This window comes from Anguilla anguilla, chromosome 2, assembly GCF_013347855.1.
Source record: "Anguilla anguilla isolate fAngAng1 chromosome 2, fAngAng1.pri, whole genome shotgun sequence".
Taxonomy (NCBI): domain Eukaryota; kingdom Metazoa; phylum Chordata; class Actinopteri; order Anguilliformes; family Anguillidae; genus Anguilla; species Anguilla anguilla.
In genome coordinates, this window is record NC_049202.1 from 8,778,218 (window position 1) to 8,793,449 (window position 15,232).

A 15,232-nucleotide genomic window follows, 5' to 3' on the forward strand; every position below is an offset into this window, starting at 1 on the left:
TGATTGGTATCTCTTTTTCAAGACGTATGTCTTTAGACACAGATAAAAAGAAAATCCTGCAAGTTACTGACAATTAGAAAAGCATCAATATTATTTTTGGTTTGTTGATGTTTTTCAATTTTATTGCAATTATGAAGATTTTAGGTATTTAAAATATGTATTTGACCCAGGCCTGTTTTTCCCTCTCTCCCTATCCATCTGTTTCTCTCTCCCACTCCCTCTATCGAACTCTCTCTTTATGTCACCCACCCCCTCTACCTCTCTCTCTGTCTCCCACCCCCTCTACCTCTCTCTCCCTCTGCCTCTCTACCTCTCTCTCTGCCTCCCACCCCCTCTCCCTCTCTCCCTCCCTCTCTTTGCAGGAATATTCTGCACCATCTCTCTCTGCACGTACGCCGCCAGCGTTTCCTACGACCTGTCGCGCAACCCGCCCTTCATCTACGGGCTGCCGGGCGACGTGGACCACGGCTACAGCTGGTCCATCTTCTGCGCCTGGGTCAGCCTGGGCCTGACGGTGGCGTCCGGGTGCCTGTGCACCACGTACCCGTTCCTCAGCCGCTCCAAGGCACTCCAGTCGAAAACGGCGCCCGACTCCTCCGTGTGAGGAGCCCAACGTGCGCCCAAACGTGCGCCTCTCGTGCGCGTGCGCACCTCACGCACACACCAGCGGTATCTCGTCATCCATAGTGTTTAGTTCATCCCTTCCACTCGATTTTTTGCTGACAGGTCGAGGAAGCTGCGCTGTGATTGGTCGGTCTCCAGACTTTTTTTTTTTTTGTCCCGCAGCCTCCTCTCCATGTTGCGCCGTCATGGCAACGTGCCGGTGTAGTTCATGTACAGGTCATTATCTTTACGCATCTATTATTAAACGGATATACATAGATGTACATGTATATAAGCACACATGTAGTATCTGCGCACATACGTCCCTTCTTATACGAAAAGATAAAAATTACAAAAAAAAAAGAAGTATGTGAATACTTGTGGCTGTTAGCTGTTCTTTCCAAGCCTGTACGGATTCACTGGGCAAAATCAGTGATAATACTCTTCAGAACAGAGACTTACTGAAAAAAAAAAAACTTTTACATTTCTTCCTTTCTCCTTTTACACGTGCTAAGTCTAGCATGAAAAGCACACTCCCCTGGTGGAACCATAGCTGTCATGTGAAAGAATAATCCTTTGTTTAAAAATATGTCTAAACAATGGTGTGGAACGAAGTGCTGTTTTCTGCTCCGAGATGCACAATTGCTCCCGTCAATCAAGTCTGTTTGACGCGGATGAGGAAGAGCGAGAGCAAGAGATGAGGTGAGATCGGTGACACGAGGCCAGCTTTCGACACCGAGAAACAGAAACGGGAAATCACAGCCACGCGTTCGCGTTGCTGGAAGCGGTCAGTTGTACTCGCGAACAAAAGCCGAACTGACGCGACGCGTGCGACCCGTGGGACGATTTAACGGTTTTTACAGCGGTAGTGCGCAGAAGACCGCTTGAGGGTACGGATTCTGGAAAAATAAAACGGACGTTATCAATGTCTTCGCTTTAACAAGTTACACTTGATGTCATTTTAACGGGGGTGACGGGCTCTTTCCTGGAAGCGGTTTGTGCGAGGGTCAGCAGTTTCCGCGAGCTCTAAGCAACCGCTAACACCGTGCTTTCCAGCGCCCCCCCGTCCCTGACGACCGAGTGACAAGGACACGGGGACGAGCGGGAAGATCGCGGCTGTTCCTCTCCAGCCCTGTCTCTGAGCCAGTTCTGAGAGCCTTTCTGCGCCTGTGTTCTGGTCCTAAGACATGTGTAAAAAAAAATAAATGATGAACAAACCAAAGCTCCTGATTCTACTGTTTCTTTTTTTATTATATCATGGTCAGTGGGTCATTTATGTGGTTTTTTTATACATGTATCCCCCCCCCCCAATCACCATTCAGTCTTAAACCAAAATGGCTTAAAAATGTAGATCCAACTGGGAGATGTGTGATGGTGCAGTCCTTATGAACAGTCCTAAATTCAGTAAAATAATGTGGCAATAAAAAAATGGAAAAAAAAAACAGATAGTATTACGCCATCTAGTGGTCAATCTGTAGATGACAGCGGAATGTGGCATCTTAGAGCTAAGAGGAAGAGTAAAATGATGTACGCCAGTGCATCCAGAACTTTCCATGCCTACTTGTGAAGCTCTACTTAAATCGTATCCTAAGTGTGTCAAAAATCCAAAATGCACGGTGGTGCAGTGAATAGCACTGTCGCCTCACAGCGAGAAGTGACAGAGTTCAAATCCTGACAGAGGGCCTGAAAGGGCCTTTCTGCACGAAGACCGCATGTGCTCCCTGTGTCCATGTGGGTCTCCGCAGGGTAGTCTGGTTTCCTCCCACAATCCAAAGACACGGCAGCAGGCCGACAGGAGTCTGAATTGCCAGTAGGTATGTGTGTGGTACGTGGGCTCTGTGATGGATTGGGTGAACCAGGGTGTACTCCTGCCTCTCAACCGCTGCATGCAGGAAGTGGGATAGACAATGGATGGATGGAACCAACAAATTTTTGTAAACGAATCTATACTTATTTTTCCGAAATATGCAAATTGACAAGTTACATGTCGTCTCAATACTTACTCAATATGACTCCCTCTGACCGCATGAAAGGGTGAACTATGTGCAGACATATATGATACATGATCGGCTGAAATATATGCAAGGATTCTGGATTCAAGGATGTAACGCCATGTATATACTATTAAATATATGAAATCGTTTTAGCCTACCTGCCAAAGTTATATCTTTCTATCTATGTGAGTCTCAAAAGGGCACGGGAAGGTTGTGGGATCAATCACACCATCGTGCGAGTCTCTTTGTTATAGCTAGAATAGATTTTTTAAAGGTTTGCGGAAATGCTTTGACGTTTATGATGCGTTGAATGTGTATTCCACCTGGGCAGTGTTGCGTGGGCCTTCTTTTACCTTGTACAGCCGTAAAGCAAACATCAGTCCCGGGCTCTGCGCGTGACAGGTCTTTGTACTTAATTGGCGCAGAAGCGTGTTCGCTCGAGCGGATCGCGCTACGCTCGCGGAGCGATACCGGGTTTCTTTCATCTTGACCTTAACCGGTCTGTTAGCATCCAAAGGGGAAGAAAGACACACCTAATTATACTCCCCATCCACCGTCACATACAATTATCATTTCCTGCCACGTAGGTAAACAAAAAAAGAGATAAACAAGGACGACACTTATATTTTCAAAGCAAAGAAACAGCCATGATGCAATTTTTGCTCTATTTAAAACCAAAATTGTATTTAAGAAAACAGTGGCTATGGATTTGAGTTAAGTAACCAATTTGTGAATGACTGTTTAGGAGTCAATCATTCCTGAAAAGGTCATTCATGTAGGCGTATGTGTATATAAAAAATGGAAAAAACTATTGGAAATGGAAAAAAAAGATTCTAATATATCAAATATAAGACCAGTATAGTCTACATTATGTATTGCTACATGTATATTTTCAATTGAAAGCATACTTTGTTGAATAGTTTTGTAACATAAGCAAATGAATTCATATAGGCCTATACAATGACATTTAACAGAAACTTGAAATTGTTAGGATCTTTGCATAGTGACCATAATAAATTGTATTATGGGCAGTGGATTATGAATTTTGGCTCATCAGTAGTCACTATTTCTAATGAGGTCATGACAGACCAGTGGCAAAGTGAAAATAGGTAATTGTAAATCATCCATGATCAGAGGTGTCGTAGTGGGGGGAAAAGTGGGACTGACTACCCAGGGCCCGAATGGGGGGAGGGCCCTCAAAAAGCCTAGAATTATGCGTGAGAGACGTGGATCAAGAGAGGAAGGGGGCCCACAAAGACTACTTATGTATAGGGCCCAGAATTTTGTGCTACACTCCTGTCCATGATTAGCCTACTCTTAACTCTAACCGAGTAGGCCCAAAATATTACACCCACTCTACTATAAACACTCTTAAAGTTGAATTACCTCCTGATTTTGCTGTGTATGCTCATACGTATTCGGATGCACTGCATTTATAATAGCCAGGGATACTACGACTAAAAAGGTAGCGTTTCTCACCTTCCCCCAGGACTGAAACGGATCGCATAATACTCGGGTCTGATGCAAGGCAGCTGACGCCGCGCAGTAGGAAATTACTTTTAAGGGCAATTTCAGTTTTTTTATAAAGTTGTTTAGCGGCTGGAGTCGAAGCGTGGAGCGGAAGAACACAGTGCGGTAGCATGCGGAGAGAGCCGGTTTACGTAAGACACGGCTGCCACACAGCCTTAAGAAGCAACTCAAAAATAGAAGTACAAAAAACAGGGCACGTCAGCCGCCCACAGAGTCCTGTAATGAACATCGCTTCTTCGCCGGGCCGCGAGCAAACGAAGCCCTCGGCTCAGCAAGGCTTCGTGTTCCTGATGCCAGTAAACCAATTGAACTCTGTTTTCTGAAATAACGACTATATTTTTGAAAAAGCACAAAAAAGTTAGATGAAATTCACCAGTGTAGGAGCCATGGACACAGACCTTCAGGGAGCCAGAGGGAATGAGTTAGCGAGAAATAACCCATTTATAAGTTGCTCCACCAAGAACACGGGAAAAAATAAACAAAATAAATAAAATAAAATACTGAACACAACAGAAGCAAGACTTTCCTGGATGATGATGTTTTCAATTATTTTTAGGAACCATGGAAACTCCTAATTGTATCATTAGGCATACCAGATTTGAGAAAAAAATAAGCGGAAAAAATCATTTTCAAAATTGTTTTGTAAATTCAAATTTAAAAGTAACTGCATTTCAAGGACAGATGTGTGTTTTTTTTATTTTTAAAGATTGCTTTGATAATCAGTTTTCTACTTAAATGAGTTCCTTTGAAGATAGAATCGTGGAGGAAGAAATTTCTGTGATGCATAACTTTGAGATATGATGTGTGAAAATGCGTTTGCAGATGCAGCAACATATTAGCTAATTTTATAGAATTATCCACATACTAAAATTATTAACTTTCACTGGAAAGGCAATGATTCAGAAATTGAAAGAAATGGATGTAAGTGTCTAATATAAAAACGAAACGGAAAGAATAAAAAATGTATTTTGTTAATTTACTCAAATTTCCAGTGATATACCAATCATTCTCTGACTTGACTTGGATCACTATCTGACTAATGGAAACATGGAAACTCCTAACTGTGTCCACTGAAACCTTACAAACCATAATGTTCATATACATGGCCATGGCAGCTGCAAAGTATCATGCTTTAATGTTATCTTCTAACACTTTTAACACAATTAGTTAAATCAGTGTTGCACAAAAGCCGTGCACCTATAAGTTGAAATACTGAGGAAGAGCAAAAAGCTGCTTCTGTTCCAGCATGTTGGTTTCGTCATTGTGTTCTGAAGCATTTACCTTGCATAGAGTCAGATGAGAACTTTAAACATGAGTAGAAATAGCCAAATGCCCCCAAAAGGGACAGACAAGGATTCTGCATGCATCATAAAGACTATGGAATATATAGATTAGAGATTATTTATGATTTGAATAATAGTATATGTGTACTGTATGATTTTGCAAGGGTGGCACAATGGTACAGTGGGTAGCAGCCTACTGTAGTCTCACAGCGAGAAGGCCATTCATGTGTCTGTGTGGATTTCCACCGGGTACTCCAGTTTCAGTCCAAAGACATCCAGGTTAGTTTAACTGGAGAGTCTAAATTGTCTGTCGGTATGAGTATGTGAGTGAATGGAGTGTGTGCCCTCGATGGACTAGCGACCTGTCCTGCCTCTCGCCCAATGCATGCCCAGGATAAGCTACACTTTCAAAAACATGTGACATTAACAAAAGACATCTCAGAATTAGGATTAGGTTTTTTATCCCCACTGTCTTCATAAATGACTTCTTGAAAGATGTATATCGGCCTGCATTGACAGACATGATCCCGCGTTCAAATAGCAAGAATTCCACTAGAGGGAGATGGTGTAACGCTATAACATTCACGCCCCCCTTCCCACCGAAAAGGCGACCGGCGATGTAAGCTCCAGGAAAGCCTACAGAAACAGAGGAGCGCTCACAGTAACGAGGCCACGCTCTCAAAAAATAAATAAGCGCGAATCTTCTGGAACCTGTCATGCGCCGCGTTCCTCCCCGTGGTGGGCCACACTGCCTTATGGGATGTCAGTTTGCCGCACGATCGCCACGAATGTAGGCTACTGTTGGATTTCTGGATTTACACTAGCCGAGGCTACATCTTGACAAACAGACTTCGGCTCGCTCCCCGCCGCTAATGACACAACCACCCTGATTCATGAGCACTGTCAAAAAATAATTAGAGATTTGCTTTCAGAATTCAGCTGCCCCCAATGCTATCCAAAACTGCCACACAATGAATGCTCAGCTCATGACGACTACTTTCTGGATGAAACATGCATGGCATTCATGTTGACATTTGCAAAATGTGATCATTTTTATTGCCATCGGCTTGTACGTACAAACATGTACAACATTACAGTTTGCAATGTAAAGCACGAGATTGAAGATACGATACAACTAAACTAAATGGAAATCGCCATGCAGCCGACTCTTCTTATGAAAGCAACTAAGTAAATCTAAAAAAACGATTTTTACTGGTGGGCTAAATTTATCCAAGCTAGGGCAAAATAGAGAGGATAATAAATAGGGTATATAGAACAGCAAGCCTATTGCAGGGTTGCAGGTTTGATTTGATATTTTATTGCTGTGGTCACGTTTGTCAACAAAGTGTAACCATCTTGCAACCGAGTGATTTTTAGGTGAAAATCTTCAAAGGCAACAGTGACCAGTAAATTCAGCAACACCTGGAACATGTTTAAGACGAAGACATGGGAAGGTTCAGTCAGAAAAGACTGAACGGCCAGGCAGTATGATCATTACTTAATATTAACATTGCACCAGTCTCCTCTGTTAACAAGATATACGTTGTTATGAATAATTTAACAAGCGCATGCACGTGTGTCCGCCCCCGCATCCGCACATGCTCACACAATTGCATTTAGAAGCGCACAGGGGCTCGGGGGACAGACTGTAGGTCAATAACTAATCCAAGGACCCGAGAAACTCTTGCTCTTCGGACAGCGATTGTGCCCTGGACCCTATAGCTTTACAAATACTAATTCCAAGCCCGTATTATCCTTCACCGCGTATTTATGGCTGTCACAGTTGCAGTTTTAAAGGCAATATTTGCTCAGCTGCGGACTAAGACGCCACTGAACTCCGCTTGTCACTGAAAAATTGCACGCTCTTGCTTGAATTGTGTCGTTCAGATTAAGAAAAGAAAGGTTTCGACGTTTGTATTCCTAAAAGTTGGGACATCAGCATTAAATGTGCCAGCCAAAACCTAACAAGTACCACCGGGAATGTGAAACAATGCAATCCGCAGAATTTCTGCAGTAAAATGTTAATCTCCAGCGTTAAGACGGATGAGACTTTTTTTTCAATCAGCACCTGATTTTTTAAACCGTCACGTGCGGTTTGGATGGAGGGAAAGCGGCAGATTAATCGCGACAGCCGTTCCATGACGTCAGTGTCAGCCGCACGGTAGGCGGTGATGCGCTGGAGTCCCCTGCTGTACACGCGCAACACGGTTTTGACTTTACATGACATTACATTAATTCAGCACGCGCTCTTATACAGAGCTACTTATAATACAGATGAAACATTCACCTGATTAATACGTGCAAAAGCCAGACCAGCGAATTGATATGTAACATCACTAAAGCATTACCGCAAGTTAATGCGCAGCATGTCGCCTATGTTTGGAGAAACGAGCAGGAGAGAGCTAGGAGAGCAAAAACAAACCTACATACTACACCTTTAACTGTGCACACCAAGAACCAACGCACTAATTCTGATTACATACAGACAATACTAAACAACAAGCCCCAAGAAGAGAAACAGAAACATAGGCATCATAAAAATAGTCGTAGATTTGCCCAGACATCATATCTAAGGGGTCAGTTCAATGCAGCCTTTTAAACAAATACAGTCTATGAAAAGAAAAAAATACAAAAATGACACAATAAGAGGGCTGTCTACAGTTACCCACAATACACTGTGACAGCTTTCAGCCAGGAGAGGGGCCGAGGGGCTTATTAGACTCCTGCCCAAAGGGTATATGAGCCTCCACAGGTCGACACTCTGATGTGAGACAAGAAATGAAGCACCTGCGGTCCAGACTAGGAAATAGGCAAAAAAACAAAACAAAACACATCTTGCTTGTGTTCATTCCCCCTAGTTTTGATGGCACTTATTTGGACATGTTGTTCTTGACCTTTTACCCTTTACATGTCAATGGACAGCGCTTCCTTTAAAAGACAGAGGTGCTTTTCTCTCTTGGTTTAGGACTGGCCTCCATGAATCGCCCTGCACTCACTGTTACATTCTGTATTTTTTCAATGAAAACATGCTTGCTTTAAATGGCACACTCTAACATGAATTGCATGCGTGAAAACACCGAGATGCATATTGAAGTATTTAATCATGAGCTATAATATTTATCTTATTATTAAAATAAGTGAACCTGGCCGATATGCATAATAATTTGAAAACACGGGGATAGCCAACATACTGATTTGAAATAAATTAGGACCTAATACCAAAGGCCCCAGAAAATGACCTCAACAGGCTTTTAATGAGAACAGTTGGAAAGGTGCCATGATGCATTGTTTTCCCATGATCCTCCTGGCCTCAGCTCCTGATGGACCCTGGGCCAAGGAGACGCTTCTTCCCAAATCCAAGACAAAAGCAAGCCAGCGAAATTAGGTTAATATCCTCTGTACTGTGGTATTTGGCTTATGTAACAATTAGCCCCTTACCATGTGGTATTGCCTGGGTAATTTAGCTGCTATTAGCATGAAATTAAATGGTACTTTGACACAGATTAATACGTGTTAGATGGCTGGCACATATAATTTAATGAGAATTCGAGGGTGAAAAAGTGCGAGCAGTAATGACGACCTTCTAACCGTTACGCGAAGGCACAAAGTCTAACATGGAAAGACGGATTTATAAGTCAGGGGTCTGCAACAGCGGTCCAAAAGACTAGCAGCATGTGCAGGATGCTGTGGTTAATTAGAAAATTGAAGCAACTGATTTTTACACAGTTCACTCGACTGAACTGGTTTCTTGGGTCTGTATTTGCCTGCTGATGCAGCTCTCCAGGAGCAGAACAGCAGACCCCTGCAGTAAGCGATCACCCTGAAGTGTAACAGAACAGTGACAGATCCTCATTCCAAAAGCCCCTGCCTTTGCTGTGAAAATGTGAATGTTACACAAATACGCATCACGCTCTGAAATGCAAATCAATTGGTCGGCCAATCAGTCAATCAAATAGATTTCAATGTCAGTTCTTGAAATGAGCAAGTGACAATAGATGGCAAGTCTTTCAGAAGAAATCACCATAAGAAATGACTGGGCCAGCATCTGCATATTTCTTTGATAACACTGCTGAAAAATCCTATAAACATCAAACCGCAAACAACAGAAACTTACTTGCATTATGGAGAAATAACTTTATTAAAATGACAGTAGAAAATGCACGTTAAGTGGCCCCGAAGGCAAAGTAGCATTAAAAATATTCTACCAATCAGCATGCCCCCATTTTTCTGTTCTGATAGTGTGAGTGATGAATTCTTATTATGGGGAAGGCAAAAGCCGTAGTTCAGGATGCTAAGAAGGATTATTTTCAGTGTTTGTTGACAGGAAATGACACCTGCCCTTCCTGATACAGATGCTTCCAATACAGGTACAATAGCCCTTAAAGGAGATATCACGACTGCTAGACTGCAAATGACTTGACAGAGCCGGTAGTGTTTCAGAGCGCTGCCTGGTTCTCAAATGAATACATTCTCAAACTCTAGTCTGGTCAATATCTATCCTTCGAACCATAATCGCCAGCAGCTGTGCGATCTGCTTTCCAATAATTAGGCCTTAGGAAGTCCACCCTCACTGGTACAGCAAATCTCCTTTCTCTGTACATCTGCAGCATTATCAGGAATCCTTCGCACGGCTCCCCCATTGCAAATCCTTTGCTCTGAACAAACTGCATAACCCAGAAGGCTCGGATGGGGGCTGCAGAGCGCTTGTTTCCCACAGGTTTATGATTTGGCAGGCAGGCATGCCGAAAGGCCTTCGCTTCCCTCACTGAGGAGGAAAACAAGCCTGGAAGAGACTGTAGATTAGCCAGATGGAGCCCATGTACCCTGGCAGAAGGACAAAGCCTATCTTCCAGGCCTCGGGGTCATAGGGTTACCCTAATTTTGGGTAGAGAGAGAGAAACCCAGGAGCAGGCCTGAGTCAAGTGCTGTGGGTAGTTTAAAACATGTTAGAAGGCTGACACATATGAGCTAATGTGAATTTAAGGTGAACAGGCTGATGGTAATGATGAGCTTGTAACCATTATGTAACCATTATGCAAAAACTGGTCCTGATATTCTTATCTCACATATAACCATCAACTTGGACAGGCTCATAGTACTGCAAGGTTATGAGCAGCCTGGTCAGGCTCATAGTACTGTAAGGTTATGAACAGCCTGGTCAGGCTCATAGTGCCATAAGGTTGTGAGCAGCCTGGTCAGGCTCATAGTGCCATAAGGTTATAAGCAGCCTGGTCAGGCTCATAGTACTGTACAGTTACGAGGCTGACAAGTAAACCCATCCTCACAGAACAAAATACGGAAACAAAAAAAACAATAATTTCAAAGGAATTACACAACAAAATGACAAATAAAAAGTCTCTTCACTCACTGAACTGGCCCTATTTCTGAAATGCTTTGGCAGCTAATGTTGACCAGTTGTCAGAGGAACCGTTGCTTTTAGCCAAAGCTGATCGCTACAACATTTCTGGACTGGCACTTATTTATTTCCACTTCCAAGCGCAGGAAGATTCTTAAAGCGTAAGAATGGGAAATTAGCATCGTTCCCATTAGGTTCTGGCTGCGTGAACCTGGCAGAAACAGTTTGCTGACATACCTGAGCATGTCACTGCTGACGAAAATGCATCAGGTTCCCTCCAAGGTCGGGGTGGTGCTCCACTGCCGACCTCCAGTACCACAGTACAAACTGCACTATGGACCTCATCTTCAGGAGGTAATACCAACTCCGTTCAGCCGTACAGTCTGGGTGCTCTGTTCCCACACAATTGTGTTTGGGAGGAAAATGACAAACGACCAATCAGAACAATCAGTGTTTATGGGGTGTTTAGGTCATTCCAAATTTCCCAGTGGAGACGCAGATAATTTAATTGGATAAAGCGGAGATTGAATAAGCGCAGGGTCGAGACATTAGCATTATGTAATTACTTGCAATTACATTGTTAACATATTATGTGAGGACTATACCTTCAGAGGAGCCCGAGCCAGAGCCCGGGCCTCGCTGATTTTGGCAGCTACTTGGAGGTGGTTCAGCACCATGGACAGCATCGGTTCCACATCTCTTCAGTAAAACAAACAGCATCCGTTCCAACATAATGTCCAGCACCGCGGACAGCATCCATTCCAACATCATCTTCAACGCCACGGACAACATTCAATCCACATCCCATTCAGCACCATGGACAGCATCCATTCCAACATCATCTTCAACGCCACGGACAACATTCAATCCACATCCCATTCAGCACCACGGACAGCATCCATTCCAACATCATCTTCAACGCCACGGACAACATTCAATCCACATCCCGTTCAGCACCATGGACAGCATCCATTCCGCATAATCTTCAGAAACTTGGAGAGCACGGACCACTGCTCTGTTGGCCCACACCACTATAATAACAATAACAAATGTTATTATTGTAAAGAAGGATCAAAGTGCTTTACAACAACACAGAAAAAATGTAACAGAACAATACATTTAAAAGAACAATTAAAAAACAAATATCTACAAGGCAAGACAGACAATTGAGAGAACTAGGTCAATGTTGTATACAAGGTTTCTTCAGCTGTGTCTTCCTCAGGGAAAGATGCTTATTTCAAAATGGATCTCGGAGGCAAAGCAGTTTCCCACATACTATTAATAAAACGGTATACAAATAAGATTTATTGTGCATGTACGGTTCAAACAAAAGAGCTATTACTTATTATGCAGTTGCTAGTAGAATTCTTCAGTGTTATGTTTAGTGTGTTAATTTAGCTATCATACGTGTTTGCCTGTGTCCAAATTGGATGAGGTGTACTCTATTGGAGTAATATTTACTCTGACAGAGTTGATTTAACACCATATAGACACAGACCTGAATGAAGTCACAGTCAGTGATGCATATACTTTCTTTTCTTTGCAATGATCAAAGGGCTAAGCGTCTATGGCAGGCTGCCCCTGCCCTCCTGGGTTGCCAGTTGATCTACAAGAGTCTGTAAGGAACCTGTTTCATGTTGTGTTTTTTATCTAATGCTGCATTTATAATGCCACTCCCTCAGGAGAGCCCCAGCAGGGTTGCCAGGTCAGCCAAATTGGCTGAATCCTCTCTGACTGCCTCAGATTTCACACGGACTCGTGGGATTCATTAGGCTTGCTTTTTGGCTGAGATAAATGTTTTTCTATCCCACTAAAATCATATGAGATTAATAAAAACATACTTTGCTTAAGTTGAATTGGACAGATGGTTTTGGTCCTATGCGGAAATAAGCATATCCGTCTTTCCGTAGCAATTAATTTACAAGAAGAAGTCTCTTGATCATTTAATCATTTTTTTATTTCACCAGGCAGTGCCACTGACGTATAAAATCTCTACAAGGGAGTTCTCTACAGGGCAGTGCAATCTATGCAAAAAGCTTCTAAGCTTTTGATTTTGGACCGAGTGGATGTTAGGCTTGATTTGGCATGGTTATGTCAGTATGGAATGGCTTGCTTTGGTTTGGCATGGTTTGGCTTGGGTTGGCATGGTTTGGCATGGCCTGACTTAATTTTATTTCTAAAATCAGTCAGGATACACTGATCTTCAAACTCAGGTATCACATGCACAGTGTTCCTTTTTTTCTTTTTTTCCTTCAGATTTCTTTCCCCCCAACCATAGCTAAGGTCTAAGGGCATTTTTAATGACAAAACAACTTAATGATGTCACAGAAGTAGTTCTGGAACCCCATGGCAGCTTTATTTGGCCATCAGGTAACCAGTTGAACGGCCCTGGGATACCATTTACTTTAATTAGTCAAAATAAGTACAAGAACTGAGCAGTTCAAAATTACACACAGGGGATGCATTTAGTTGGAAGCGAGCATTCTCCCGGCACTGTGAACAGTGAACAGGGTGCGAATGCAGGAATACAGGAATGAGAGTATGAAGCAAGGACACAGGCATGCACTACATCCACAGGGCCTTGATCCACACTCCGTCGCATTAAAAAAAGTAAATCGAACATGCCAGACGTGGCACTGGCACAGATACAAACAAATGACAAATCAAGCACGTCCCGCACCATGGGATTATGGGATTACGCTTGAAGTCGTGTTCAGCGGTGCACTACATGTCGTCTGGAAGAAACATATGGTGAGAATCTCTGTCGGGCGTGGCGTTTCGATCCCGTGTGTACGACAAAAAAGAGTTTAAAGACAACACGCAGCTGATTTCAAGTGTGAAAATAAAGGAGTTGGATTTGTGCTGTCATTCATAATGGTGACGAACTGCATAGTTAAGTGAGGGCTTTTAATATTTGGAAAACCCAGCTGACACTGGTAAATCAATGCAAAGCATTTTTCTTTTAAGCGCATTTGCTACGTTTTTGACCTCATTTTTATCAGATAATGGGAAAAAATACAATGGAGAGAGATCCGGAAGTACAAGATTGGTGCCCTTGAATGTTAAAAATCATTATATTTTCATTAAAGGAATGGATGCATGCAGCTTTGAGCTAATGGTACTCAGCAGGCCTGAGTTTTAAAGTAGTGTCAACAACATTTCAGTTTGGACAATTCCAGCAATGACGTAAAATCTAATTATTGAACTGAAAAACGATGCACATAAAAGAACCTTTTGATGGATTCTTCGAATATCACTTCATTTCCTGGACCGAAAAAAAAAACACTTTACTTCAACCATGATATCAATATCATCACAGAGAAAAAAAGAAACACAGTACATAGATTGGTTGCCATGGAAGCAGGGATGCTGAGTGCAGGGAACTCACGTTTTGGTCTCTGGTCCAGTGGCCTCTGACATTCCCTCTTCCTTCTATTCCTTTCATCCCTCTCTCATCCATTGGCAAGAAAAAACACAAACAGGAGAAACATCACTTGTGTCAGAGAACACCACCTGTGTCAGGGAACATCACCCTGTGTCTGGGAACATCACCTGTTTGAGCGTCACCTGTAACAGAGAACATAGCCGGTGAGAGCAATTAATTGTCCAATTAGAGCAGCTGATTACACAGGTAACCTCACCTTCTCTGCTGGTTCTGAACCGGTTGCTGATTTTCAGGTGAAAGTAAAAGCCATCCACATGCCGTGGCTTTCCAGGAGCGGGGCTGAAGGCTGCCAGTTCAATCCCTGGCAAATAAACTGATCTAGATTTGTTTTTAAATAACATAAACAGCCACTGCTTGGTGAAGCCAATAAATCATACTTTTTTATAAATGGTAGAAAAAATAAACAAAACCTCTAAAAAAGAATCAATTTAATGTGATTTTGATATTGTTACAGACATTCAAAATGTTAGGCCTTTCTTACATTGTAATGATAATCTTATACATACATACATAGCCATATTACAGTAGCCAATGTAACACTGATAAAGGGGGTTTTCTGAGACTTAAAGCACTCGCATTGCCACATTCTTCAGTAGTGTTCTGCACATAGTTTATGGTTGTGAACATTGTCTGTGAACTCGGAGTGACGACATCCATCAAGTACAAACCAGAACGGGCTCATTCATTTTATTGACTACTAAGTCAAGTGCTGTGAAATAAAGTGTTTTTAAAAAATGTTCCTCCCATGAAAAGTGTACACACCTAACAGGCAAAGTGAACGATCCTGAGAGGAAACATCTCAAAAGTCAGCACCCATAACCCACAATAACCCCACAAAACAAGCACCATGGATCAGAGTGTGGGGGGACAGGAGGCAATTCAGTGTATTCCCCTGTGGGAATTCTACGGTAAATATCCTGTCCGTGTCGTACATGTTAGCTTCACATCAAGCCGGCTGTCAGCTTGGCAAAGATGGTTCTCCCGCGTGTGTTTGTCATCTGCTGGGAGATTGACCGTGACT

General features: G+C 42.7%; 1 protein-coding gene across 2 annotated transcripts in view; it reads left to right on the plus strand.

The window, feature by feature from the left end:
* Window positions 1–1,825, plus strand: part of tmem178 (transmembrane protein 178) — a 10,285-nt gene extending 8,460 nt beyond the window's left edge. For both annotated transcript variants that reach the window (XM_035402732.1, XM_035402733.1), the window contains one exon: window positions 363–1,825. In XM_035402732.1, the coding sequence (XP_035258623.1) occupies window positions 363–604 (242 nt within the window). In that variant the 3' untranslated portion in view covers window positions 605–1,825. The remainder of the gene's footprint in view (window positions 1–362) is intronic.
* The last annotated feature ends 13,407 nt before the right edge of the window (window positions 1,826–15,232 follow it).